This window comes from Lissotriton helveticus, chromosome 4_2, assembly GCF_964261635.1.
Source record: "Lissotriton helveticus chromosome 4_2, aLisHel1.1, whole genome shotgun sequence".
Classification (NCBI taxonomy): domain Eukaryota; kingdom Metazoa; phylum Chordata; class Amphibia; order Caudata; family Salamandridae; genus Lissotriton; species Lissotriton helveticus.
The window spans coordinates 95,505,740-95,533,585 of record NC_136064.1 but is presented as its reverse complement, the minus strand read 5'-3'; the positions used below and the strand labels follow the sequence as shown (position 1 = coordinate 95,533,585).

Here is a 27,846-nt window from a genome sequence, read left to right as displayed (position 1 = left end):
GCTAGTCTCTTTTTGATTAAATCATATATAACCCCGGGGATAAGGACTAGCTATCTGGTCCTCTCTCTCTCTCTTGATTACGCACGATCCTAAACATATAGCATAGTGCTTTGAATTTCACTCTGTTGGCTATCTTCAGCCAATGTAGCTTCTTCAGATGTTCCGCAAAACTCGTGCGCCCAGGGAGATGGAGAAGCAACCTAGCTGCGGCATTTTGAATAACCTGAAGTCGGTTTATAGTGTCTTTATTGGCACCTAAATATAGGATGTTCCCGTAGTCTAGTCTAGAGCCAATTAAGGCCTGTAGTACTGTTCTCTGCGCCCCTTCCGGGAGTTGCCAAAGTATTTTCCTCAACCATTTAAGGATGGCAAAACAGGTTGAGGCCGTTTTGGCTGTCTGCACACGCATTGACAGTTTGTCGTCAACTATTATCCCAAGGTTGCGTGCAAATTGTACTGCAACCGGAGTCGGGCCCATTTCTGCCGGCCAGTGAGTAGGACCCCAAAGTTCCTTATGATCACCAAAAATAATAAGCTCAGTCTTTTCCCCGTTCAGTTTTAGTTTTTTGGAATGCAGCCAGTCAGCCATTCGCAGAAGCCCAGAACGAAGAGGGGAAATTACGGACTTATTAGATGTTGATAGGGAGAACACTAATTGTGTGTCGTCCGCATAGGAATAGATTGTGAGGCCCATTTTCTCTGCAATTTTAGCTAACGGGGTTACATAAATATTTAAGAGTAGCGGACTCAATATTGAGCCCTGAGTTACCCCATAGAGGGAGTTCAGGACATCGGAGGCATTATTTTTGGAAAAGACCTGGAAAGTCTGACGTGAGAGGAATTGCTCCAGCCACTCCAGCGCTTTCCCTCTTACCCCTATATCCTCTAGAGCCTGAAGCAAGGTTTTATGGGAGATGGTGTCGAATGCGGCACTCAAATCTAAAAGAATGAGTGCCGCTGTGCCACCACTATCCAATTCCTGACGGATCGCTTCAGTAACTCCTAATAGGGTGGACTCTGTGGAGTGACCCCTTCTGAACCCGGACTGGGAGGAATGCAGTAATTTATTGTCATTAACAAAGTCTGCTAGCTGTTTGTTCACATGTTTTTCAAGGATTTTTGAAAATATTGGCAGGAGCGAAATTGGGCGGAAATTAGAGAAGACCTCGCGGTCGCCGTTCGCCTTTTTTAGCAGAGGTACTACCATAGCACGCTTCCAGTCATCGGGTACCACTGCTTCCTTTAAGGAAGCATTTAACAGTGATCTAATTATATCCAAGATGAGTGGATCAAGCTGTTTCAGGATATAAGCAGGCATTGGGTCCTGAGGTGAGCCTGAACTAATACTATTTAGTACCTCCACAAACGCTGTGGTGTTCAAAGGTTGCCACATTGTAAGTAAGTTCTCGGGGGGATTCTCCCTCTTATCGCATTCATTAGAAATGGGGGTCATTAATGAAGTAGCTGCGGCATCACATTCTTCATTGAAGTTCGAATAGATTTTAGATATTTTCTCATTGAAGAAGTTGGCAATAAGATTGCATTGCGTGGTAGACAAAGTTGGGGGTTCTGGTCACAAGCCCCTTGGTACCACAGGTACCTTTTATAAGGGACTTATATGTGAGCCAGAGGCGTGCCAGTTGTAGAATCAAAGGCTCAGTTTTGGGAAAGTACACAGGCATTGGGAACCTGGTTAGGAGGAATCCATTGCACAATCAGTCAAAGATGCATCAGAGTCTGGCAAAAAGTGGTGGGGGGGGCGAGGGGGTAACCATGCCAAAAGGGTACTTTCCTACAGACTCTGAATCAAATGTTCACACATCTAAAACAGGGAGCTTGAGTGTTTGGCACAGACTGAAAAGACACATCATTCCACATACCAGTAGTGCAGAACACAGAACATTCCTGAGATTTACAGTGAACAAGGAATATTTTCAATTCAGAGTTTATCCATTTGCTCCTACTTTTGTCCTGAGAACCCGCCACATATTCATGGCAGCAGTGGTAGATCATCATGGAAGAACAGAAAGGAATATTCATCTACCCTTGGGCAAGAAATTGGAATGCACAAGATACAGTATGGCAAGCTACCAATTTGACTTAGGATAATCCAAAATCATCTTGCTTTTTTGAAAACTGATTAAGACCTTCTTATCCTGTTGCTAGTCTGCTTCTTCTATCAATCCTCTCCATATCTTTTTCCAATCAGGTTTTTATATTTTAAGTGTTCTACTAGTGCAGAACTGTCCCTAAGGCGAAAGCTGTGCCCTTCAAATATATAGCAAATTCAAGAAATCAAGAATTCAAGACAGCAGTGGCAGTAAAATAAAATTCCAGACTTACACTGTAACTGCGAGTCAACAGTCTGTATTACTGAAAATGTATCACTTAGAAGCATGGATTGCCACAATAAACAAGCAAACCTGTATCCCACTGAGCAGACATGATTTGTCTAACAGGTGAATTGTCAAACTCTGTTCACAAATGTATGGCTTCATGCATATTCATAGTGACCAAATCAAGACTACAGTTGTAATCTTTGCCGGAGTAAATAAAAGACCAATGAAGTCAGCACTCAAGAAAGTGGCATGATTGCGGAGCTGATCACGCCCCAACGAAGGAGGCCTGGATAAGGGACATGGACTGGTGTATGTTTAGGGAGAAGACAGTGTATGTAGCAAGAGGCTGTCCCCGCAAATGGGTTTCCATCTGGAAAGCGTGGAATATATATTGAGGATCCATCTGAACCCCCCCAACTGCCGACATAGATGTCCAAGACTCACCATAAATGCTACATGTTAACAAAGTACCAATCTTGAATGTATTAACCCACATGTGTAATTATGAAAACCTTAAGATGTGATGTACCGCAGTGATTGACTTTGACCTGTTAATAAAAAAGTATTATGAAAAAAAAGAAACTGCCATGATGTATTGCCATTGTAGGTAGCCGCCATGCAATCTTTCTCATGGTGGATGAGGAATTCAAACATCATGAAATACGTTCTATTTCCACAAACAGCCAATGGCAGTGGTATCCTCTGGCCATGAATACTTTAATTCAGCAGTTAAATGGATGCCATTGCTGATGTAGACAGACAATAAAAAACACAATGTGCTTCCTGAACATTGAAGAGGCGATATGAGATCAAGGACTCTCCAAGGAGACACTGGACAGTTGGCAATGACTCCTAGTCAGGAACCTCTGCTCCATGGTAACCATTCTGCCTGATAAATGCCCTAAACAAATACCCTTGAAGAGAATCATCACAGAAATGAATTCTTTATCTGTGATACCAGTCTTGGCTAGCACTTCCATGACTTAGGATACCCTGATCCTTGTTGTGACAGCAAAAAACAAAGCATGCTAAGACTTTCCATCCAGATTCCAAGAGTTGGGGCTAAGAGCAGTGCGCTTTTGATGAACTGGAAGGACTTTTGTGTACATTTGTTTACTAGCCGCCTTATTCTAAAAGTGATCAACAAGGTTATCAAGGAAAGACAAGAATCTTGATTGCTAGGGCAGTGATATTTCCAGTGTTTTTTCACAATTCGGTTTCACTTGTCAGAAAAACCTCACAGGAGATTTCCTTTCAGACCGGACCACTTATCCATGGAGTAGAGAGTAACATGCCACACTTTACAAACTATGAACATGATGGGTTGGCTCCTGAATTACTTTTTCTTGAAAGAAGCCTAGAGGTATTCCACCTGATCATCCTGTATTAAATGAATTTAAGGCAAGACAAGAGAATCTTGAGTATTCTAGAGTGACATTTGCAATGGTGTTTTACAGCTTTGCTTCACCTATCAGAACAACCATACAGACGATTTCTTTATGGACCGTACCTGTTATCTACAGAGTAGTATTCTATTAGAGTAAATACTACTACTAGTAGAGTAGCAGTATTCTTCAATACAGCATATATTCTCTGAACATGATGGCTTAGCTCCTTAATTACTATATATTGACAGAAACCAAGAGACCTTCCACCAGATCATCTTATAACATTAAGCAGAATCTATTATGCATCTAGTTGGGTGGTTGAGCGATTCATCAACACCATAAGCTGTTAAAAATCCATGGTATTCAGCTATGCGTGATCTACAGTTCTCCAGCTTTGGATCTTTCAAATATTCAGATGCATGAATCATTCCCCATTATCAAGCTGGGAATCCTTGATAATCTTAAATAGAAATAAGCAATGTTAAAATGGCTATAGGCCTCAACAAAGTTTTTTGTTTAGTAGTGCATCCACCTCATTTGAAACAACCCAAACTTCAATCAAAGAAGTGGAAGTGCAAGCTCGCCTAGAGGCCATCATTTCTCCCGCATGTCTTGTGTGAGGGAGTATGCAAGAATAGCTCTGCTCTAACATCTCAGTGATCTTATCCTGATACTTTTCTGGTATACCTTGTGACTGTACCATCCCTACCTTCTGCTTCCAGTATACTGGAAGTTGTTCAAAGGGAAACCTCCTCTTTCTGGGCCAGGAAGACCATTTCATCTATTGCAGTCAGCATGGTTGGTAGAAAAAATCTCTTTCCATATCTTGGTCTACCTGAGAAAAAAATATCTATATCAATGATACAAATGAACATTGCATTTATTGCCTTTTTCGTACGCACAAGGCTTTGCACTGTGAAATTTATATGACTTTTTCTTCTAAGACTTTGAAGGGCAGGGTAAGGAGGTTGGCACTGTATGTTTTGTAAAAGAAAAAGAAATACCCACCTTCTATAGGGGATGCCAATTGTCGTGAGTATGATTCTGTATAAAGTGCTCCATCAAGCACTTCGACTAAGAGTGCAAAAGAGAACCTCGGTTTCCAGAGATGGCCTTACTGTCCAAATTGCCTGCAGCCTTCTCCTCACAGGGACAATCTGGAATTACTTAAGCAAAACACTCTAAATTTGAAGAGCACATATCGGTGCGTAAATCTGCATGAAAAGCTGTTTTCTATTATTGATTAGCATCTTTTATGAGGAAAAAGCCTTCTTCTTTGTTTGAAACCCCATAGGTGACAACGATCGCAGGAAGATCATTGTTGACCCTGTCAATGACCACATCGACATTGACCTTGTCGATGACAATACTACTGTCAATGTCGCCAACAGCTCCAAGGATGTCACTAATACGGCCGAGGGCATCAACACCATCGACATGACATGGCACTCTCCTGGGTGTCATGCCAAGCCACTGCATTTAATATAAGTAAGACACCCCTACAGCAGGCCTTTGAGCTCTTACGCAGGGTGCAATCTATTTTATTTGAGGACAAATCTGCATGCCTCTGTGATGTCTACTTCTGTTACTAGATCTTGCTTGCTTGTGAACAGGGCAGCCATCTTAAGGTATGTCCAGGGCTCTGGTCAAAACGAGTTACCCAGCTACATAACGGCTACCCTGAAACATATGGAGTTTGGTATCCAGTGATGGATTTATTAATGCATGCACCCAGAGGATACCTTAGAGGTACCCCTTCAACCCTGCTTGTTCACATGTGTACTGGCTGAATGGTAGTCCTATCCAGCCTGCCACCACTGACGAGTTTCTGACCACCTAGGAGGTGAGAGCCCCGCTCTCAGAGATTCGGAAACAATGTCTGCTCTGGTTGGAGGTATTTACATCTCCTCCAGCAGGAAGGCTAGTAAATTAGCATGTCAAGGCAGGGAGCTTCAAAGAGTCTGGCTTCCCCAAGACCTGGAAGATGCCACTCTCTGCTCTGAGGCCGATTTGGCTCCAGGACAGCTGGGAAAGGAGTCTTGATGAACCTTCAGGCTAGTCACACCCGTAAGGTAGGCTACATGAAGTGAACATGAAAATTCGGATCTTGATTGTGGTGAAATTAGGAACTCTAAGACATGGTGATGGCCTCTTCCCACAGGAAGTGGTCATTCAGGGGCTGTAATGACCCCAGGGGTAAGTAGTCCCTTGGCTACTACCCTGCACACTCCTTAACAACCTAAGTTGAATATTTAGGTGCCCCACGACCCTAGGAAATTAGATTTGTCTGCCTGAAGAAGAAAGAAAGACAAAGAAGAACCCACAGCACGTGAACTGAGGAGCAACCACTTACTTGGCGCCAACCCTGCCAGCATGCCTGCTGTCCCTGACAATTGCACAGGCCCAGCTCATTCAGAAAGCAGAGTCACCTCCCAAAACTGAGGAGTAGCGACCCACGACTTCAACTGGCCAGCAGCATCTCCCTTGAAGCAGAGGAGCTGCTTCCCTGCACTTTTGTAGGCACCAAAGGGACCGACATGAGAGCCTCTGCAGCATGACCCCGTCAGACAAAGCTGCACTGCACACGAGCCCCCCCGGCCCGAGTGGCGTTGAACCAACAGCGCCCATGAAGCACAGAGACCCTCAGGTGTTGGATCTCTCATAAGGGGTCTATAATTGGTACGTACCCCTAAAAGTTTCAAAACCTCAGCTTCATAGTCCTGCACATTCATAAACACCATCTACAGAGGCCATGGCTCAGGACCTCAATCTGGCCCCATACCTGCTGCTTAGCTACCAGCAGGTAGGAGCCTTCAGGAAGAATTTTTAAATTAGAACTGGCTCACACCCTGCCACTGCAATGCTTCAGAAGCTTTTGGAAGAGTACGAATTAACCAATCCAAGGGATGATACCACTTGCCCTGAGGGTCAGAGTGAAGATGGTGAAAGTAAGGCTGATCCTCCTTCCTTAGAAAGAGAAGTTATGGTACCTGTGCCCACAACCAAGGACACTGTGCCCAGAGTGCCTTCCTCTACTGAGGATAGATCAGGTCACTCAGGGTATGATGAAGAACTCACTGAGGATGAGATAGCCCAAAGAAAAGCCCTGCAGGACAGGATACTGGCCATAGGAAGAGAAAGGGCCGAGAAAGGTCTAGCACCCATGTATGGTGGCAGCAAACTAATAACTAGGGGCAGAGAGGAAACCTTTGACTCTAAAATCCCCAAAGGGCTTGTCTCCAAGTATGTGGAGGGTGATGATATCATCAAGTGGTTCACAACTTTTGAGAGGCCTTGTAGAATAAGAAGCCTTAGCCAAAACCTTTGGGGCTCTGTACTTTGGGAGCTGATCTCAGGAAAGTGCAGGGATAGACTCCTGACACTTAATGAGGCAGGTGCTGAGTCCTATGATCTCATGAAGGATACCCTGATTAGGTCTATGGTCTCCCCACTGAGGAGTACAGGATTTTGTTCGGGGGACTCACAAGACCTTGAGTCAGACCTGAATAGATTATGTTGACTTCTCAGTCAAAGCACTAGGTGGCTGGTTAAAAGGAAACAAGGTGCAGGACTATGAAGGGCTCTATAATTTGATAATGAAAGAGCACAAATATTAACAGTGTACATCAGATAAGTTGCATCAGCATCTAGTGGATACATCACTTTCTGGTCCCATTGAGCTGGCTAAGAAAGCTGATCAATGGGTTAGAACTAGGATTCCCAAAAAGCATCAGGGGAAGATGGCAACAATTTTAATGCTCACAGTCATTATTAAAGAGCATCAAAGAACTCACTGGGGCCTTACGTTCAATGGTCAATAAAGGGACTAGGAATGAAGCAGCTAAACATGTAGACCTTGTGGTTGCAGAATGTGAAAGCAAGTGGTAGCTTGTTGTATATTCAATAAAGTGCAAGGGTGCATTTATTTACGCTGATAAACCATTTTCCAACTGAGGCCATATGGATGTTTAGTTTCCATTAAGTTGTATGTTACATGTGTTGTTAGTTTTGTTTATCAAGAAGAGACCAATAAAGTAAGATTGAGATGCACATAGTCAAATTTGTACTGTTGGTCTATTTCAGTACAATATTTTAGGTACCTTAGAGCTTTTCTCTTCACATTTTATATCACGTAATCCACCTTGCACTTTATAGCTGCAGATGCCATCATGACCATGGGAAAACTATCCTCAAATGTAGCAGAGCATGAAGTGATGTTGCACATGGGTGAGGACACGTCGACCAGTCTGCTGAGCTTGGCTGCACAGATGGCTCTGGAGGTATGTTATACATTTAATGGGAGTATATCTGTTCGAAGAAACCTTTGTATAATAGAAATAACATCATAAAAGTGCATTTGACATGAAAACACCATTTAGAACAGGCAGGTTAGAAAAATCAAAGTATGAAGTAATGTTCTTTGCCACAGGCTTTCAAATGGTTGAATTCTGTTAATCCCCCTTTCTAGAGCATACAAAACAGACTGTCCCAGAGTGCCCTTCAGGGTCTGTTAGGGAGGACATTTTTAGTAAGGAGAGATGCCAAACTCTTGTTTAAGGACCAAATTGATGCCATTTCCTTCACCCATTTCTTTCTCATGTACTCTCTGAAGAAACCACTACCATATATTCCCAAGTCCAGCACACAAAGGTAGCATCAGAATGCTTACTGTCTAGGATTGATTACTGTAGTGGTCTCCACATAAGCCTCCCAGACAATAAATATAACTAGGGCTGGGCGTAGTTTGCGAAGTAGCGCTTCGCGAAGCTACGCGAAGTGCACTTCGCACTACCCGAGCTTCGCGTAGCAGTACGCGAACTGCGTAGTAGCATGTTCGCACTGTGCAAGATGCCGTTTTCAATGATTGCACAGTGCGGACAAGCATCCGGCACTGTGCAATCATTGAAAACGGCATCTTGCACAGTGCGAGCTGTAGTTTTCTGCCGATCGAGGAGATTTTTCCTCGAGCTGCAGCTTTCTCAATGCGGAATGGTAGTTTCTCATCTTGAGCGGTCGCAAGCATACACGACCACTCGCAATGAGAAAACAGACCTCCCCGTGTTGAGACTCTCGCAGGGAGGTTTATTTTCCACGCTCGGGATCGCCAAGATGTCATTTTGCTTGCTCGCGGTCGCCAACTTGTTGTTGAGGACCTCGAGCAAGCAAAAAATGACCGCTGCACTACGCTACGCGTGTTCGCACTGTGCTACGTGCAGCTCACGTAGTGCGAAGTTGCACAAACTTCGCAAACTACGCGAGCGTAGCATAGTGCTTCGCCCAGGCCTACATATAACAAGGTCCAGTGCATCCAGACGTTTGCTTTTTAGTAGCCTCTATGCTCAGGACGTTTTATCATGTAACTGCTGCAAGGAGCAAATTACACTAGCTACCAATGGAACAAAGATGCTCTTCACTATCTCACATAGTATGCACAAATCCATGTGTGAACTGGACGAATCTGATATCATAGAATGCTTTCAGAAATATCAGCCTGTGCGGACCTTAAGGTCGAGCTCACATGTGCACTTCCGGGTCCTTAAATAAATAAAAAATCCAATGTATGCTGAGGCTCACTCACTCTACCTTCTTGGACCTAAAACTACGGAATACTCTGCCCCTTGCACTACTCTGACTTGGACGAGTCTTGGGTGCCAACGGATGGTGTGCAGGCTCCACAATGCAGGCGATAGAGAAAGGCATGCGGACAGTCAGTCTCTAGGAGCTGCTCAACAAACAGTTCCATGTTTGTAATGTTAGTTGATTCGGTTCCCCCCAAGTTTTTTTTATACTATTGCAACTGTAGCATCTTTCCAGGTCTTTGATCTTTCATTACCCCGTAGATCCCTGGTCAACCGAGCAAGGGCCGTCTGTTGCTGCAGGTCCTCCTCGCCCGATATTCCTGACTCAGCCTGGGTGAGCTATGATACTGCTTATCCATATGTTTCTGAAACCCGTCCATTCTAGTCGTCAAGGTGTCGATTTTACTGTCAATAGTGTGGAAAGTTACCCTCATGTTGCGCAGTAGCGCAACCATGTCACCACTTGCAGCATCAGGAGAGGATTTAAAGGCGTCCCTGCCTCTTGTTGAACTGCAATTTACACTGTTTATGGTCTGCTTTGCCCATATCAGTACCCTACTCAGCACCAGCAGTTCTCAACACAGGACTTCCCGGGTAAAACCCAGCCAACAGTGTGTGTCTATCGCAGGTGCCGGGCCGTCCTGGGGACCCCTAGGCCACCCGACAAGACTCTGAGTGCTGTGCTCTAAGGGTATCAAAATCGGTATGGCCAGCTAAGGAGAGAAAGTCACTGTTTGGCAGAGTCGGACGCACCAACCCTACCCAAGGTCAGCAACTAGCCACCGCAGCTCCCTAATCAGCCCCTTGGGTGCAAAGCGTTAACTTGATGCCCAGAGCCGCAGACCATCAATCGCGGGAGAATCATGCAGGATCCCATGGGTACAATGATGCAGGTACCCGGTTCAGCAATCACAGCAGCTGTATAGGGCAATCTCTGGAGGGGAAGGGGGAAGAGAAAAAGCTGGTTACTCATCAGACAACTGTACAATAGATCTGCAGCAGCCCTTTGCTCAGTAAGTAGAGCCAGATGTAGAACAAAGGTTGCCTCCACCTCTTGTGGGCCCCGTACATATGCCACTGGTGCTCTGGGTTTCTAAAACGGGTTAAATGCTCATCTACCTTCTCTGGACTCTATAAACCTTGGTAGTAGGACAGCCTCCCAGTGGAGCCCCTGTAAGGTCCTTCAGCAAGAGACCCAGGCCGCAATGGTGTGTCCGCCTTCCATGCAAACTTTGTCACTGGAATCAAGCTATATCTGGCTGGTGAGCCCTAGCTAGGGCAAAAGCGGTCCAGAATAGTTGGAGTTCCAGGTCAGGGAAGAACTGGAGTTACAGTGGGGCTGGACTGTTCCCATTGAAGCAGGGTCAAGACTGATTTACATATAGCTGGGTCCAAACTAAGGTGGCATGGTGTGCAAAATTACAATGGACTGGGATAGGGCCCCAAGCAATTACCAGTGGCTGAGATTCATTCGACCATTCCATCCATCACTTTTTTGTATACTTTAGCGTGTTGCCCTGAGTGGGACAGGTATGCCCAGATGTGGGTCTCATGCACGCTGTGTCACTGGAAGCAAGCTACACCTGGCTGATGAGCCCTAACTAGGGTGAAACCGGTCATGGGTTGTTTTTGTTGCAGTTCATGGAGGATCTGGCTTGGCAGTGCAGGCTGGACTGTTCCCACTGGAGCAGGGTCAAGACTGGTTTGCATATAGCTGGGTCAAAACTGAGGTGGCGTGGTGTGCAAAATAACGTTGGACTGGGATACATAATTACCAGTCGTTGAGATTCATTCAAGCGTTCCATCCATCACTTTTCTGTATACTGCAGTCCATCTATAATGGTGATAATTTCAGGCACCATGATGGTCAGTATGGTAATATCTGGCGGCGTGCTGGCCCTGGCACAGTGGTGGAAATCCCTGGCAGAATCCAGTAAGTGGTGAAATTGTGGCAAGCCCTGTCAAAATGCTCACCCTGGCACAGTGCTGGTAGTTCCTGTTAAAATACTGACTCTGGCACAATAATGGTAATCTCTTACAACATACTGGTCCTGTCACTTTGGTGGTAATCCATTGCAGCATGCTGTCACTGGTACAGTGGTAGTAATCCCTGGTAAAATGCTGGCTCAGGCACAGTGGTAGCAAGCCTTAGTAGTTGTGAGCCCTGGCACACTGATGGTAACGCATGGCAACATGCTGTCCCTGGCACAATGATGGTCACACATGGCAACATGCTGTCCCTGGCACAATGGTGGTAACACATGGCAACATGCTGTCCCTGGCACAATGGTGGTAACACATGGCAACATGCTGTCCATGGCACAATGGCGGTAATGCCTGGTTTAATTCTGGCTTTGACACAGTGGTGATAATCCACAGCAACATGCTCACTGTGGCATAACGGTGGTATTTCTTGGTAAAATGCGGGTCCTGGCACAAAGGTGTTAACCTCTGCAACATCCTGGCCTTGGTAGAGTAGTGGTAAACTGTGGCAACATGCTTGCCCTAGTATAATGGTGATAATCTCCAGCAACATGCGGGTGGTAGTCCCTGTCCTATTGTCTGTAACCAGGGTGTGATTGTGCCAAGGCGCGCATGTAAACCATTTTGTATCCATTACAGTTAAAACAGGCTAGTGGACATATGTAACAGGTAGGTTAGTGCGTAGGCTTAGCTAACCGCTCTACAACCAGATAAATCTATTTGCCATTGCCTGGGTTGTGAGGGAGAAGATTAGAAAGGATGATACCTGCTGCATTTGTAAATGCTTGTTTACTATATGTTTGTTTTTCAGAACGGACAGGAAAATGTGGCAATCATAGCGCTAGAATACTTAGTCCAGCAGTCACAAGGTCTGGCTCAAGTGTTTACATCATTAAGGTAGAGTAAGCCCTTTCTTTTTAAAATATATCATATTGTGTACTCATAGGCAATGTTTATTATTTGTATTGATTCATTTCTGTGTAGATTGCTACCACATACATTTTTTTACATCACCTCCAAAATCACACTTATAAACAATCAGCCATGATGATGCTGTGCTTGTCACTTGATTGGGAGTTTCAGTAGCCTATTAGCTGACAACACGTAAGCAGGAAATGCAAGAGGTTGTAGACAGTTCTTATTGTAGTGTGCAGCTGCTGAGAAAATGAGTTTAAGGGTGTATAGATTTGAGAATCATGAGTTTAAACTTGCAGAGTACTCCAGAGCAGGAGATTATAATGGTGGTATAGACAGAGAAAATTAGAGCTCCAAGAACAGAACTCTGAAGGGCCACCCCGATGGAAAATAAATTGAGGCTGACAAGTACTACACAGAGAATAACTATGGTTTCAGAGGTAAGACAAATCAATACTGAAAAAGAGATTATTAAGAGAAGAATAGAGCGATCATCTATATGGAATGCAACTGGTGAGTTGGAAAAGAGAAGAGAACTTGGACGGTAACTAATATCTTACAGAAGATCTATTTTCATCAAAAGAGTCGTGTGGAAAACGTTTTTGTAGATATAAATCTAGGGTTGGTTATAGGCAGAAGGTGATGAAAAAACAACCGTAGATTGGGGGTCTGTAGGGATGTTTATAGACCACTCAGTGCGCGATCCCGAATATAAGCTCAACACTAAATTGCACACTGTAGTCTTAAACATATGTGTGTGAAAAATGTGCTAAGTTGCCTCTCTCAAAACCAACATAGTACTACAAGTATGACTGGGGGAGACATCCCTTAAGGATAAGAACCCTCACTCACCCGAGGGTGACATGCTTCATCATATGGGTCCTCCTTACCAGTGTAGAAAACCTAGTCAACACTGGGAGCTACTACTCCGGTGTTTAAGGGAGGAGCTCAGAGATGTTTTTTAGAAGTAAGGATGGTAATCCCATATGTGAGGGAATAGGTGTAGTGAGGTATGCAGCGCTGTGTGAAGGATAGGTGAGTGAATTTAAAACTATCTAAGTGGATACACTATAGTACTTTATTATTGTGTTCCACTTGACAGGGTTAAAAAGAAGACAGCACAGTGGTATAGATATAGAACCACTGTCACTTAATGGACCAGCTTGGGGTGGATCGAGGGTGCGTTTCTCAAGACTACCTGAGGTAGTTGCATGCCTTTAAAAACATACAATATTTTAATAGTTTTAAATTGCAGTAGTCTACGTGAACAATTAGACACCCAGTTGCTGGGATTGCAGTCTTAATGTTAGTCTGACTGACAAAACAGCACAACATAATGTAACATTTTACAATCATAGTGACTCTTGTTTTTTGCATTTGGCCAGACCACAAGTGCACATTCCCGAAGACCCCACCTAGGCACATCACCATCTGGCAAAAAGGCAGCCTCCATCTTGTATTCAATCTACAGAGTTCCATGCATTGCCCTTGTTTCTTGTAAGATCATGACATTCATGCCAGCTGCCCCATATTTCGAAAATGTGTGGGCCGCACCTACTCCTATAAATGTTATTTTCTGCGGCCATACACCACTCTTGAAACGTGTAGGGTCATTTTCTTTTCTATGGTCTGCAATGCCACACCTGGCCATTACCAAACCAGGATAACAAGAGAGACTATTGTATTTCAATGGCTGTTCATCACCCGGCTCCCCGGCAGCACAGGTGTGTCATCACACTCTACCTGCAATGCCAATGCCACCGAGAGACGGTCTCCTAAAGTGCAGAATATTGCACCCAAACTCACCTATCATCAGTGTTCGACCTGGCATCCTTGGTCTGATATTCCCACAAACATTGAGCCTTCACCCCTCCTGTTTTGCTGAATTTGTTTTTGTTGGCTTTAGGACTCAGTGCACTTTACCACTGCTAGCCAGTTGTAAAGTGCTTGTGCTTTCTCCCTTAAACATGATATTATTAATAATTAATTACTTTTATTTGGGTTGAAGAGCCATGAAAGTATTCCATCCAGTCCATTAAAACATGAAATAAAATATACGGTTGTGAAAAAAAAAACATGAAATAAAATATACAATCGTCAAGTAAAATCAACAATAAGCAATGAGTACAAAAGTTAAGAAGCCAGACACATACAGAGCGGTGTTAAGTGATCTCCTAATGTGCAGGAGGTGAGTTTTAAACCAACACAAATCAATGTCAAATGAAGTGTGAGTATAGGCCTATGCTAGCAAGATGAGGAAATGAGAGTGCAATCAGAGTCATTGCCGCTCTGCTCCTGGCTGTCGACATTACCTGTAGTACTTCGAGGTTTACTGTTCAGGTCCTTTTGGGCTACATCAGCTGCAAGAAAGAACTCTCACGCTTGTGTCTCCCTTTGTCCTGTTTCATTAAGAATCATTGAGAGGCATCACTTTTGATCTGATGTTCCATGCCCATTGCAAAAAGCGAGACAACAAACCCAGTTTGTTCTTTCGTGTCACGCTTCAGGATCCTTAGTTCTTCCCAGTAGTGTCTCCACGCCTACAAGTTTGCACACTACGATGATCCATTCCTTAGGAGGTAGTGTGTAGCTAGGACAGAATAAGTGTCCCTCCGTCTCTATGTGCTGCGGACAGTGAAGACAGTGGCTTGAAAGGCAACTTGCTTTATCCCACTTTGATGTAGATGATCTTAGCGGTAGAGCGCCACATCTAAATTCCACATCTAAGCGTTTAGTTTGAAATGGGAAAATTCTGTCGAAGTATGATTGGAAGCTAGGTAGACATCTGTGGGTCAAGAACTGCCCTGTTATACTCCCGTCTGTCTGATAATTTCAGACACTCGTCATAACACATTCCCAGGAGTTTCTGTTCAGTTTCTGGGTGACTCCTCTAGCTATTTTTACTGGAGACCTCTTATATTTCTCCCATTTTAACCATTTCACATAGATTCTTGGCTGATTTTAGCCACGGTTGCCATTTTGTTGGTCAGAAGAGATTCATTTTTTTTTGATAATCAAATTTTATTGAAGTTTTAGATACATAGAAAATCATTGTCAGTAAATCACATATCATGTAAAAACACCCCATTCCCTCCACCAATATCACAACACTCAATAGACATTTCTGAATAAAAACCAGCTCTCTTGCAATCGACCAAGAGATTCATTCTAATGAAGATTCCCTGTAAGGAGCCAGCACCATAGTTGACCGAAGCCGCACCTAATATAACAGTGGTTTTAAGGAGATACCAGGTGAATGCTGGTTATTGCTAGGTCAAGTCTTAGTGTTCAAAGGGGTGCTCGAGGATAGAATAAAAAAGGCCCTAATTAATTTATTATCTATCTGCATGAGCGTAGTTGCATCAGCCTAGCCCCATATCTTAGCCCCATAGGTAGCTGCTGCCAGATCCTTGGCTCTGTATACTTTGAGGGCATTAGACATGTATCCGCCTCAGGGGCTTTATACTCTCCCCCCAATTGCCATTGCCCTCTGGTAAAGAATGGTTTTACTTTTCCCCATTCGTGGCCCACAGGACAGATTATCTGTCAGCCCAACTCCTAAATGGTCAACGTTTTTGACCTGTTCTAATGGGGCATCACAGATTGTCATCCTGCCTCCTAAAGAGTGGTGCGGGTTTATTACCATAAACATAGATTTGGATAGATTTCGTTATAACCCTCTATGTAAGCAAAAAGCTGCAAAAGAGCCCAGTTCAAATTGTAAACCTATAGGGGTCGCGACGGGAGTCTCCGGTATATAAAAAAGCAATGCTTAGTAATATAGCCAACTGAAAAGAGGCCTAGGCCCATTTCCCTTTTGCAACCCATAGCCTTTGTTGTGTAAAAAAGGCCCAAACGTTTCCCTGAACCAATCAGAGCTCCTCACCCTCTAGAACACTCCTGAGAGAACCTTCTGCCCCTCAGATTTTCTACAGCACGTTGTGCTAGGGAGTCTCCTTTGAGCTCTGCTCAAATTCTTCACTTCAACAGTATTTTGACTTAGATTTGAGGTCTCTCATCTTCTGCTTTCTTCTTATTGGAATTCCTTATTCATCTGCCATGTCTGGGAAGGAGAAAAGGGATTATTTAGAGCTTGTTCCACCTGCTCTAAGAAGAGGCTTTATACAGATGACCCTCACAAAGATTGCATATACTGCCTCTATCCAGACCATAAGGCAGAGGATTGTAAGGTATGTCGAACCTTTTCAAATAAAACCTCGTGGGATCGTGAGGGAAGACTACTGATTTGGCTCCAGAAGGTTAAAGCCAGGAAAGAAATCCTCTCAAGTGAGAGTGAGGAGGAGTCTGTATCGTCTAAGATCTCAAAAAAGAAGTAGATCTCCTCAGACACATACCTCAGGGGAGAGACCTGAGAAGGCCCCAAAAAAGACCACCCCAGGGTCGTCAGTCCCTCAAAATCTCCTTCAGGTAAAACTAAGGGGAGGAAGGGTTCTGCTTCTGAGATAAAACAAGAAAAGTCTGCCTCAGAACCTCCAAAATCGCCTCATAGAGTCAAGATTATCATCAAGAGAACGTCCTCTACGCCTTCTGAGGAGGAGGGAAGTGTTTCAGCGCTGTCGACGGGACCATCGACGAAAAACATGTCATCGGCGACGACAAAACCATCGACGTCGTCGACGAGAAAGGAAGAGGTAAAAGCTGCTGAGAAGGCGCCGTCAACGCTTTCACCGTTGACGGCGCTATCGTCGATGGGTTCAACGTCTACGAGGGGTCGACAAGCACAGATGTATCTACATCGTCGACGGGACCATCGACGATGGTGTCGACGACGGGAGCGACGACGAGGACGGGATCGTCGATGAGGACGACGACGACGGCCGGAGCGTCGACAAGGACAGCGTCGACGATAACTACAACGTCGACGATGGCGTCGACGACGATAATATGGTCAACGACAGCGACGGGAATCTCGTCGACGGGCTCGTCGACGATAGAAAAGACATCAGAGAAGATATTGGTACCCTGAAAAAAGCCTATAACGCCTGAGGTTACATCGTCAAGCAAGGTGTCTCCATTGATTCCATCTCACCCGCTAGAGGAAGAAAACTCGGAGGACGAGTATGACGAGGGTCCTTATGGTTTTGCGAGTAGCACTTCTCAATTACAAGTCAAGTACCAGGAGGTCGATTCTGAGGAAGAATATGGAGATTTTCAAGAGCATCCCCAACAGCAGCACCAATATCGCCAGCAGCACCGTAAGGATATGACAAGTGTACCATCCTCTTTATTGAAAGACCTCCAGGGCATGTTGGAGGATTATAGAAGAAGGTATCCAACAACTCCAGCCACTCAGGACGTACTAGAGGCTACTCCGCGTCCACGGTCTGTACCTGGGACGCCAGTGCGTAGGAGAGAGATTTTGCCGGAGCCTACTACTAGGTCTCCACCTCCACCGTCACAACACAACACCACGGATGATGACCACGAGGAAGAAGAGATTGCAGAACCGAGTGGAGAATGGGATGACTATCTCATTCCCTCGCCTTCAACTCCTACGCCGAAGCCAGTAGATTCTCCACCGGAGGACATTGGTGGTTTTCATAATTTAAAGAAAAGAGCCACTAAGAGATTTGCACTCACCATGACTGAGGATAAAGCGGAATGCTTTTTATATAACTCCAAAGAGTTGTATCGCAAGTCTGTGCGTTCCTTGCCTATCGTAAGTCATATTTGGGAGGAAGGACTAAAGGTCATGGAGACACCAGCTACGGTGACACCGGTTCTGGTAAGACTAGACAAAAAGTATAAGGCACCTGCAAATGCTCCAGCTTGTCTTTTGGGTCATTCCAAACCGGATTCTGTGATTACTCAGGCGACACAGCAGAAGTCCAGAAATCCATCTGCTCCAATCACGACGCCTCCGGACAGAGAAGGCAGAAGACTGGATAATGCAGGAAAACGTTTTTCCTTAATGTCGGCGCTGCTGGTTAAAGCCGCTAATGCCCTCGCTATTTTGGGAAGGTACGACAGGCAAATGTGGTGTGACCTGTCTCCATACATTAACCAGGTACCGGAACCGGAGAAGCAGGAAGCCAGAAAGGTTCTCCTGGAAGGAGAAAGGACTTCGGCCGAAGTCATAGACTGCGCTATGGATATAACGACAACGGCATTTAGATCTTTGGGAGGAGCAGCAGTCCTGCGCAGGCAGGGATGGCTACGGGCAACGGCTTTTAGGCCGGAGGTTCAAAACAAGATTCTAGACCTCCCATTCAATGGAGAAGATCTATTTGGGAAACATATTGATGATACTCTGCAGGGGATCAAGAAGGATACCGATACTGCGAAAGCTTTGGGAACACTGCAGTACAGAAAAGTCCCTTTTCGTGCCTCCAGAGGTAGAGGGCAGTCCTCTTATAGAGGAGGATATCAACAAGGGAGATATTCCTCTTATTCTGCCTCATCGCAGCCCTACCGCCAACAGTACAGTCAGCGTCAATCAGGAGGATATACAAAATCAGCTCCTAGAGGAAGGGGGGGCCGTCAGGGGAAGGACAACACCCGACGGCAATGACAACCTCCATCTTCCGGCTACTACAACATTCCAAAGATCAAGTGCTCCCTTGGGTGGAAAGATTGCACACCATCTTCAAAATTGGTGAAAAATAACGACGGACCAATGGGTCCTCAACATTATTCAATTCGGCCACACCCTAGAATTTCTACAAACGCCCCCCTGGACGCAAACGATGCATCAGAAAGCCAACCATCTGCATCAACTCCAGCAGGAGATTCAGACAATGCTCCGAAAGGGAGCAATAGAACTGGTACTGAAGGCCCAAGAAAACAAGGGGTTTTACTCCCGGTGTTTTCTTGTCAAGAAAAACAAGCTCCAATGGCGTCCCATTCTGGATCTCAGACCTTTAAACACCTATCTCAAAAAGCAATCTTTCAGGATAGTGTCTCTACAGGACATCCTTCCGTTATTGAACCCAGGAGATCATATGACTACATTAGACCTACAGGACGCGTATTTCCACGTGCCAATCCATCCCGCACACAGACAGTACCTTCGGTTCTTAGTAGCCGGAAGACATTACCAATTCAAGGTACTGCCATTCGGCCTAAAGTCAGCACCAAGAGTGTTCACAAACGAGCACTGGTAAGGGCAAAATCGCCGTTTTCCCACCAACTTCATTCCCCTCTCCCTGACTGGGACACGCCCACTTCGAGGCCACGCCCCTTGCATTGTTCCCTCCCTACAAATATGTGCATGTTCCGGAAGCGCAGTGGACGAGCGCAGCGGACGCGACGATTGCGCGCCGAAGGCGCGTATAAGGCAAGCTCGTCTGTGCTCGTCCGTGCCGAGACCGGGCCAAGGGCCAGAGCCCCTGATCAATCCCCGCGACTGGCTCCCCACATCTACCCCAAATCCACATTGATGGCATTACGCACGCCTAACACCGACTGCGCTCAATACAATCCACACCTATGGTCAGATACCACAAAATTTACATGTCCTCACTGCAACGTTAAGTTACAGATAACTAATGAAAAAATCAAAACGCATGCTGTCACTGCATCTATGTCTACCGACATCACCGCTGCACTAATTAATGCACGATCCCTTGTCAAGCACCGGCAAGAAATACACGATCTTATTATCAATAACAACCTTGATTGTCTTTTTCTCACGGAGACATGGACGGATGGAGCATCCGATCCTGACATGGCAGTTGCGACCCCCCCAGCCTATAACGCCTATCGCCTGGATTGGTGTCAGTACAACGCGGATTTTTACATCGCATTCCGTTACAACGGAATTTTTACAACGCAGGATCCATTACATCGGATGCCATTACAACGCATGGCATTACATAGCAGATGGTATTACAACGCATGGCATTACATCGTAAGTATAGGTAAGTATACCTTTTTTAAAAAATGTTATTAAGTTAATTTAATTAATTTAATTTAATTTAATTAATTTAAATAAAATACATTTTAAAAAAGCCATTAATTTAATTTAATAAAATAATATCTATTTAATAAATGTAATTTTAATAAAAAATGGGAATAATTTAATTTAATTAAAATAATAAAATTAACTTAATGTACATATTTTTATAATTGATATTAAATTTAATTAATTGAAATAATTTATTTAATTTAATTAATTTAATTTAAAAATTTAATTAATGAAATAAAATTAATTTAATTTATTAATATATTTTAATTAATTTAAAAATGGTAAATATAATTTAATTAACCCAAAACACAAACCCCTGTACCCCAAAACCCAAACCCTGCCCTAAAACCTAAAAACACCCCTGTACCCCAAAACCCAAACCCTGCCCTAAAACCTAAAAACACCCCTGTACCCCAAAACCCAAACCCTGCCCTAAAACCTAAAAACACCCCTGTACCCCAAAACCCAAACCCTGCCCTAAAACCTAAAAACACCCCTGTACCCCAAAACTCAAACCCTGCCCTAAAACCTAAAAACACCCCTGTACCCCAAAACCCAAACCCTGCCCTAAAACCTAAAAACACCCCTGTACCCCAAAACCCAAACCTTGCCCTAAAACCTAAAAACACCCTTGTACCCCAAAACCCAAACCTTGCCCTAAAACCTAAAAACACCCCTGTACCCCAAAACCCAAACCCTGCCCTAAAACCTAAAAACACCCCTGTACCCCAAAACCCAAACCTTGCCCTAAAACCTAAAAACACCCCTGTACCCCAAAACCCAAACCCTGCCCTAAAACCTAAAAACACCCCTGTACCCCAAAACCCAAACCCTGCCCTAAAACCTAAAAACACCCCTGTACCCCAAAACCCAAACCCTGCCCTAAAACCTAAAAACACCCCTGTACCCCAAAACCCAAACCCTGCCCTAAAACCTAAAAATACCCAAACACCCCAAAACATATACCTCAGTACCCCAAAACATATACTCCTATACTCATACTTATTTAAAAAATTACTTAAATTAATAAATTTAATTTATAATATTTAAAAACATAAATAAATATTTTTATTTATTTTTATTTATAATTAATAATAATTAAATCAATTATATAATATTAAAGAAAAGAAAAAAAATTATATACTTACCAATACTTACGATGTAATGGTATGCGTTGTAATACCATCTGCTATGTAATGCCATGCGTTGTAATGGCATCCGATGTAATGGATCCTGCGTTGTAATAGCTGCGTTGTAACAGCATTACGACGTAAAAGTTGCGTTGTAAGTGATACACACCCTATCGCCTAGATAGAGTGGGGCAGCGCGGAGGAGGACTAGCCATCATCGCCCGCTACCACATAACGGTCAGAATATCTCACATCCACTCCACCTCCTTGGAAGCCCTTCTTTTCGATCTTAAACTCACCCCAACGTTTCATTTTAAAGGCATCCTCCTATACCGACCACCAGGCCCTCGCACCAACTTTCTAGCAAATCTGGGTGCAATACTAGAAGCTCCATCGCTGGAAGACTCATTTACATTATTGGGCGACTTGAACTTCCATCTTGAGAATACATCTGACAAAGTCACCTGTTCCTTGATATCAGACATGCACACCATGAGTCTTCGGCAACTGGTAACCACCCCCACCCATATAGCCGGTCACACGTTAGTTGGCATCTTTACTAATATGCAAGGCGTTAATATAATAGATACCTTACTGTAGGAGAGTAGGGTCTGCAATCCTATGATCACCCAGATTTTTGCTTTTTGCTGCACTGGTTTACGACTTTCCCTGGCTGTGGGCCTGCTAATCAGACCCACAGCCTAGCTGTTCTCTCTATCCAAATTGTACTCAGGTACTGAATTGGCACTGGGCCCTCTCCAAGTCCCTGTACCCAGGGCTGAGGTGTACCCAGAAGTCTCCCAGGGGCTGAAGCATGTATTATGCCACCCCTGGGCTGACTAACTAAACTGACACAACTGGCTGCACGACAGCTGGGGCAAGGTGGTGTACTCACCCTTTGCTTTAGATATAGTATACCTATATCTAACCCTAAAATGGACACACAGATATCCTATCAGTCACTCCTATGGCAGGCCTTAACAATCCTGAAGGCAGAGTGCTTGGAATCGTGTGAGATGGTGCTCTGGCATGAGCTGAGCCTGTCTGCGGCTTTCGGGATCCATCCCTTAGCCGTTTCCATGATATCGCATACCATATACTCTTAAGTGCATTATAACCCTCGCGGTTATATGCCAACTCTGGTATCGCTTTATCAAAACATGTCGAGTAAGGTGTCATACGAATTGGAATACTAACCCCTCGCCAATTCTGGCGACGGGGTTAGCATTCCACCCTTCTAGAGGGACACGACATGTATGTAACCCCTAACCCCGGTTAAAGTCAGACATAGCCTCAGCTCCACAAAATGGATGCTGCCACCGAGACACAAGTCTGCCCTCCTGCTGCTGGGAGTCCTCCCAGAGCAGGAGGCAAGGACAAAGGGTTTCCTGCCAGGGGCGGTGCCAGCACCGTCCCAGACAGGGTTTTGTGTATTCCAGGTAGGCAGGGCTACAGAGGAAGGTGACTGCAAGTGGCACCCCGGTGCTCACTGTGCATAGGCCGGCTGAAACCAGTTCCAGGGGCACTCCAGCCCCTGGCCTGGGGAAAGCCCGCCAAGGAAGTGGGTGTAACCACCCCCCTCCTGGTCCCACCCCTAGGGCAGGACTTAGTCGCGTGCCAGCCCCCTTTTCCAAGATAAAGGTAGAGACTGGCCCCCTTCCAAAACAGATCATCTTTGAATCCTGAAACTACTTTCCACGAAAGGAACTCAAGACTTCTTCCTAAGATTTCTCCCTTGTGACTAAGGAGTAGTCACCCTGCATCCGCAGGCACCATCTTAAGAACACTGCGGTCTGCTGCAAGTCTCTCCTCCGGATCAAGACTGCCCAGCTCGACGAGAACCGGCTTCCCTGCCACCTCTGACCTCTACCTACATCATCAGTCACGCTGAGATTCGTGGGTGTGACGAGACCTCGAGGGACCGGCCATCGCCAAGACTGCACGACTTCTGCACAGCAAGCCCACCGAGTAATTTCCTGGTGAGTGCTTTGGGGTCCGAGAAGCCCCCACCCTGAGCAGCTCCAGCACCGAAGAGCAGCCCCCCAGCATCTCCACGATCGGCGTGGGGCCCTTCTGCTTTCTGCTGCTCACCGCGTTGTTTGGCTACTAGCCCGCTGGCTTGTGGCCTTCCGAACGACGCCCGACGACAACACTGCTGCTGGTCTGGTTGCTCCAGACTGGCCCTTGCTTCCCTCCATCGGAGAAGTACCCTGGACCCTCCTGGTCCGGCTAAGACACCATTTTAGGTCCACCGCGTGGGCCTTGCATTTGCCAAGACTTGTTGCCCAATCCTGGGTCCAGCGACGTCGACAGCAAGAACCTTCGTGGGACAGCTCGCACCTCCATCCTGGTCGCCGACAACGCCTCCTGGTCCGAGAGACTGCAGAGCCCAGCAGCGCCCACTCACCTGACTGCGGTGACTTCGTCCGGTGCCATCCTGGTGCCCACTCAATCACTGGCTAGTGATTCAAGAACTTGGTCCCCTCTGCTTTCAGGTTTCCTTCTTCCTTGATCCAGGCTTGGATCCCTCGAACTTTCCTTCACTGGTCGCCTGCCAGCAACTTCCTTCTTCCAGGCTCCTGGTCCGGCAACGAGATTCCCGACGTCTTTTCAGACCTATGCAGCTGCAGCCCCTGGGCTAGGTAACTTCGGCACTTCGGTGTCCCAGCATAGCCTCACTATCCAAGGGTCAGGATCCACTGTCGTTTTCTTCCTACCAGGTCGGGTTCGCCCGTGAACACTAACTTTGCCTTTACTAGTTTCCATAGACTTTGTCCCGCATCCCGCGTGAGAGTGCACACTCTGCACCCGAGTCCCCTAGGTCTCCTAGAAGCAATCTAACGATTCCCTAGTCAAGTCCTAGCGATTCCAAAGCCTATTAGTACTGTACTTACCTGCTAGTAATTTCGCATTCCACTTTTAGAGTATATGGTTTTTCGTGCCCCTCGGGCATTTGTGTATAACGTGCTAACTTAAGTATTTTCATAAGAGTTTTGGTGTGTGCTTAGCACCCTGTCCTCATAAAGAGTACAGGGTTGTTGTGATTCTAATAAATACATTGTTTATTTTCATAACACTTGTGTGGTGTCCTTTCACTGGGTGTTCAAGGGGTAATGTGATGGTAAAACAGCTGGCTTAACACGCCCTCTAGAGTCTTAGCCTTAGACTGCTCGTATCCATGCTACTAGGATAGCTGGTCTATAAGGTTGACTTACAACCAATCATCAATAAGGGTTGTTTGGACTGATATATAGTGATCACTAGAATAGTGAACACTGCACATCAGGCCAACTTCTCACACTTACCAATGCCATGGACCGACCACTTCGCCATTTTAATAAAAATATCAGTCACATTAAATAGACTCAGATCCCACTCTGTACTGAAACCACAAACCATCAAAGTTTGGAAGGACATCGATCACGCTGAGCTAACGACCTTACTTGAAAAAACCCGTCCTGATTCAACATTTGATCCAAACTTGGCCACCCGACAATTTCAGGAGTGGATAGGTACCGCCACCCACTCCTTAGCCCCAACTAAAAAACTCTCTAGAAATAGAGCAACGCCATCAGCCCCATGGTTTACAGAGGAGCTCCGTATTAAGAGGCAATTCTGTAGAAACAGGGAGAGACACTGGCGCAGATCCTACAGCGCTGAAAGCAAGACCGGTTATAAGGAAGCACTCGGACAATACAAAGTCCTTATTGTCGAGACAAAAAAATCCTATTTCACTGAACAAATCAATTCTGCTAAAAACTCAAGTAAAAAACTTTTTGAGATAACTAAGGTCTTAACGGGAAACGCACCGGACCTGAATCCTCCACAATCCCAAGTCTTTTGTGATTCTCTGGCTGATTTCTTTTTCACAAAGGTGAATGATATATATCAAGCATTCTCCACAAAAACAGTAATCAGCTCCCCCACATCTAACAACGGGATCAATAATATCGAACTATCTCAGTTCTCAGACCTTGGAGAAACACAAATCAAGGAAATAACGGCCACAATCAAATCAGGCTCAGCATTAGATCCCTGTCCTCTAAAAGTCATTCGTCCGATCATGGACTATCTCTCCTCTGACATTGTATCAATCTGCAACACAATGTTCAGAACTGGGATATACCCAGACTCCCTTAAAAACACCTTGGTCAAACCCTTACTTAAGAAAGCTAATCTGGACAAGGACCAACCAAAAAACTACCGCCCCATAGCCAGTCTTCCCTTTTTAGCCAAGGTAGTGGAAAAGGCTATGAACTTACAACTCTCGGAGTTCATAGAAAAACATCAACGATTGGACAACACTCAATTTGGTTTCCGCAAGTTCCATGGAACCAAAACTGTCTTAATAAAAGCTACAGAGGACATAAGAGTGATACGGGACCAAGGAGGTACAGCAATACTCGTATTGCTCGATCTGTCGGCAGCCTTCGACACGGTCGACCACAAGATCCTGGTAGACCGTGCCGAAAACCTGGGCATCCGCCACATGGCTAGAAATCTGCTTTCCTCCTTCCTGGCCGGTAGATCACAGGTGGTCACACTGGGGCCCTTCCAATCGCACAAGCTGTCACTACCGTGTGGGGTTCCTCAAGGCTCATCCCTCAGTCCGACACTATTCAATATCTACGTGTCGGACCTGGCCTCTGTCATCAAGGCCTATGGGATGAGCCTTACCTCATACGCGGATGACACCCAGCTTGTGTTGGCCATCAACCGGAATGGAGACAAGGTAGCCGAAAACTTCCAAGAGGGCATGCGGGCGATCGGTGAGTGGATGGCCTCTAACTGCCTAAAGTTAAATGCTGAAAAAACGGAGGTCGTCATATTTGGACATCTCTCCCCCGGATGGTCAAACACCTGGTGGCCCCCTACGCACGGAACACCACCTACACCAGCCGTCACCGTCAGAAATCTGGGGGTGATTTTTGACGATAAATTCAATTTCATGGCCCACTCAAATAAAATAGCAGCAACAGCCCATCATAAACTCAGGCTGATCAAGAAAATCATGCTGTTTCTAAAAACCTCAGGTAAGACGCTGGTAAGCCCCCTCGTGTTGTCATCTCTTGACTACTGTAACGGCTTATTCATCAACGCCCAAGCAAGAGTGACCAACAAAATGCAGACCATCCAGAATGCTGCAGCCTGTCTCCTGTCTGGAATCCCAAAGTTCTTACCAATCTCCGAGACCATAAGGGACCTGCATTGGCTCAAGATTCGAAACAGGATCAAGTTTAAAGCGCTGTGCATACTCTATAAAGCATTGCACAACTGTGGCCCACATTTCCTGAAATCCCAACTCAGATACCAATCCTCCACAAGATCGCTCCGATCTAACAACCTTAAAATCCTACAAATACCACGAACAAAAACAGTTAACTGGGGCGATAGACGCTTCCTTGTGGCAGCTCCCAGATTATGGAATTCCCTGCCAGCTTCCATCAAAGACAGCCCATTCCTGATGCATTTCCGCAGAAAGATAAAGACCTGGCTGTTTGATCAAGAATAGTTACCGGCCTAACCTCGGGAATACATTCAAAGTTTCTAGCGCCGAGATGACTACGGGCAATTGTACGCTCTGTATAAATCTCAAAAATAAATAAATAAATAAATAAAATGCCTGGCTCCAGTGGCGGCTGTGTTAAGGAAGCAAAAACATCAAATATTTCCTTACCTCGACGACTGGTTAGTCAAAGCACCATCGTAAGCACAAGCCAGGGCGTCAACACAGCCCTGCATAGAGTTGTTCGCCAATCTGGGTTTGACTCTTCTCAAATGAAAATCAAACCTCCAACCAACAAGAGTGATCACATTTCTGGGGGCAATACTAGACACGGACTGCAACAAGGCGTTTCCCTCCAAAGAAAGGCAACTGAGGATTGTGTCTCTCTTCCAAGACTTTGTAAGAAGAAAGTCTCTTTCAGTCCGCAGGTACAAATCCTTGCAGGACATGATGTCATCTTGCATTCCCCTCGTATCTCACTGCAGATTAAGGATACGCCCATGGCAAGAGCAGATCGATCTTCAGTGGCGTCAAGCGGAGGGATCCTTCAATGACACAATACGAGTGACACCAGTGATGTTGTAGGCAGCGGCATGGTGGAAACAAAAAGAAAATGTATCTCAGGGTCTGACTTTTCTTTCAAAAGCGCCTCCATTAGTAGTGACAACAGAAGCATCCCCAGAAGGATGGGGAGCTTTCCTTCAGGACCTTCAAGTCAGCGGTCGGTGGAAGGTACAGGAGCAGCAATTACACATAAATCTGCTGGAACTCAGGGCGATCCGCCTCGCATTGCAAGCCTTCCTGCCACGAATACGGAGTTCGCCGGTGTTGGTAAGAACAGACAACACTACGGTGATGCACTATTTAAACAAGCAGGGAGGAACAAGATCTCTCTCCCTATCTCAGGAGGCCCAGGAGATATGGGAATGGGAGCTTCAACAAGGAATATCGTTGTCAGCAGAACACCTCCCGGGAGATCAAAACATCAAGGCGGAAACTCTCAGCAGGCTCAAATCTTCCTGCCACAAATGGGAGCTGGACCAGGGGACCCTGGACAGCATCTTTCAAAGGTGGGGGAC

General features: G+C 45.4%; 1 protein-coding gene across 4 annotated transcripts in view; it reads left to right on the top strand.

The window, feature by feature from the left end:
* Window positions 1-27,846, top strand: part of TEX11 (testis expressed 11) — an 853,291-nt gene that overhangs the window by 582,789 nt on the left and 242,656 nt on the right. For all 4 annotated transcript variants that reach the window (XM_078640006.1, XM_078640005.1, XM_078640008.1 and 1 more), the window contains 2 exons: window positions 7,883-8,007; window positions 12,101-12,186. In XM_078640006.1, the coding sequence (XP_078496132.1) occupies window positions 7,883-8,007; window positions 12,101-12,186 (211 nt within the window). The remainder of the gene's footprint in view (window positions 1-7,882; window positions 8,008-12,100; window positions 12,187-27,846) is intronic.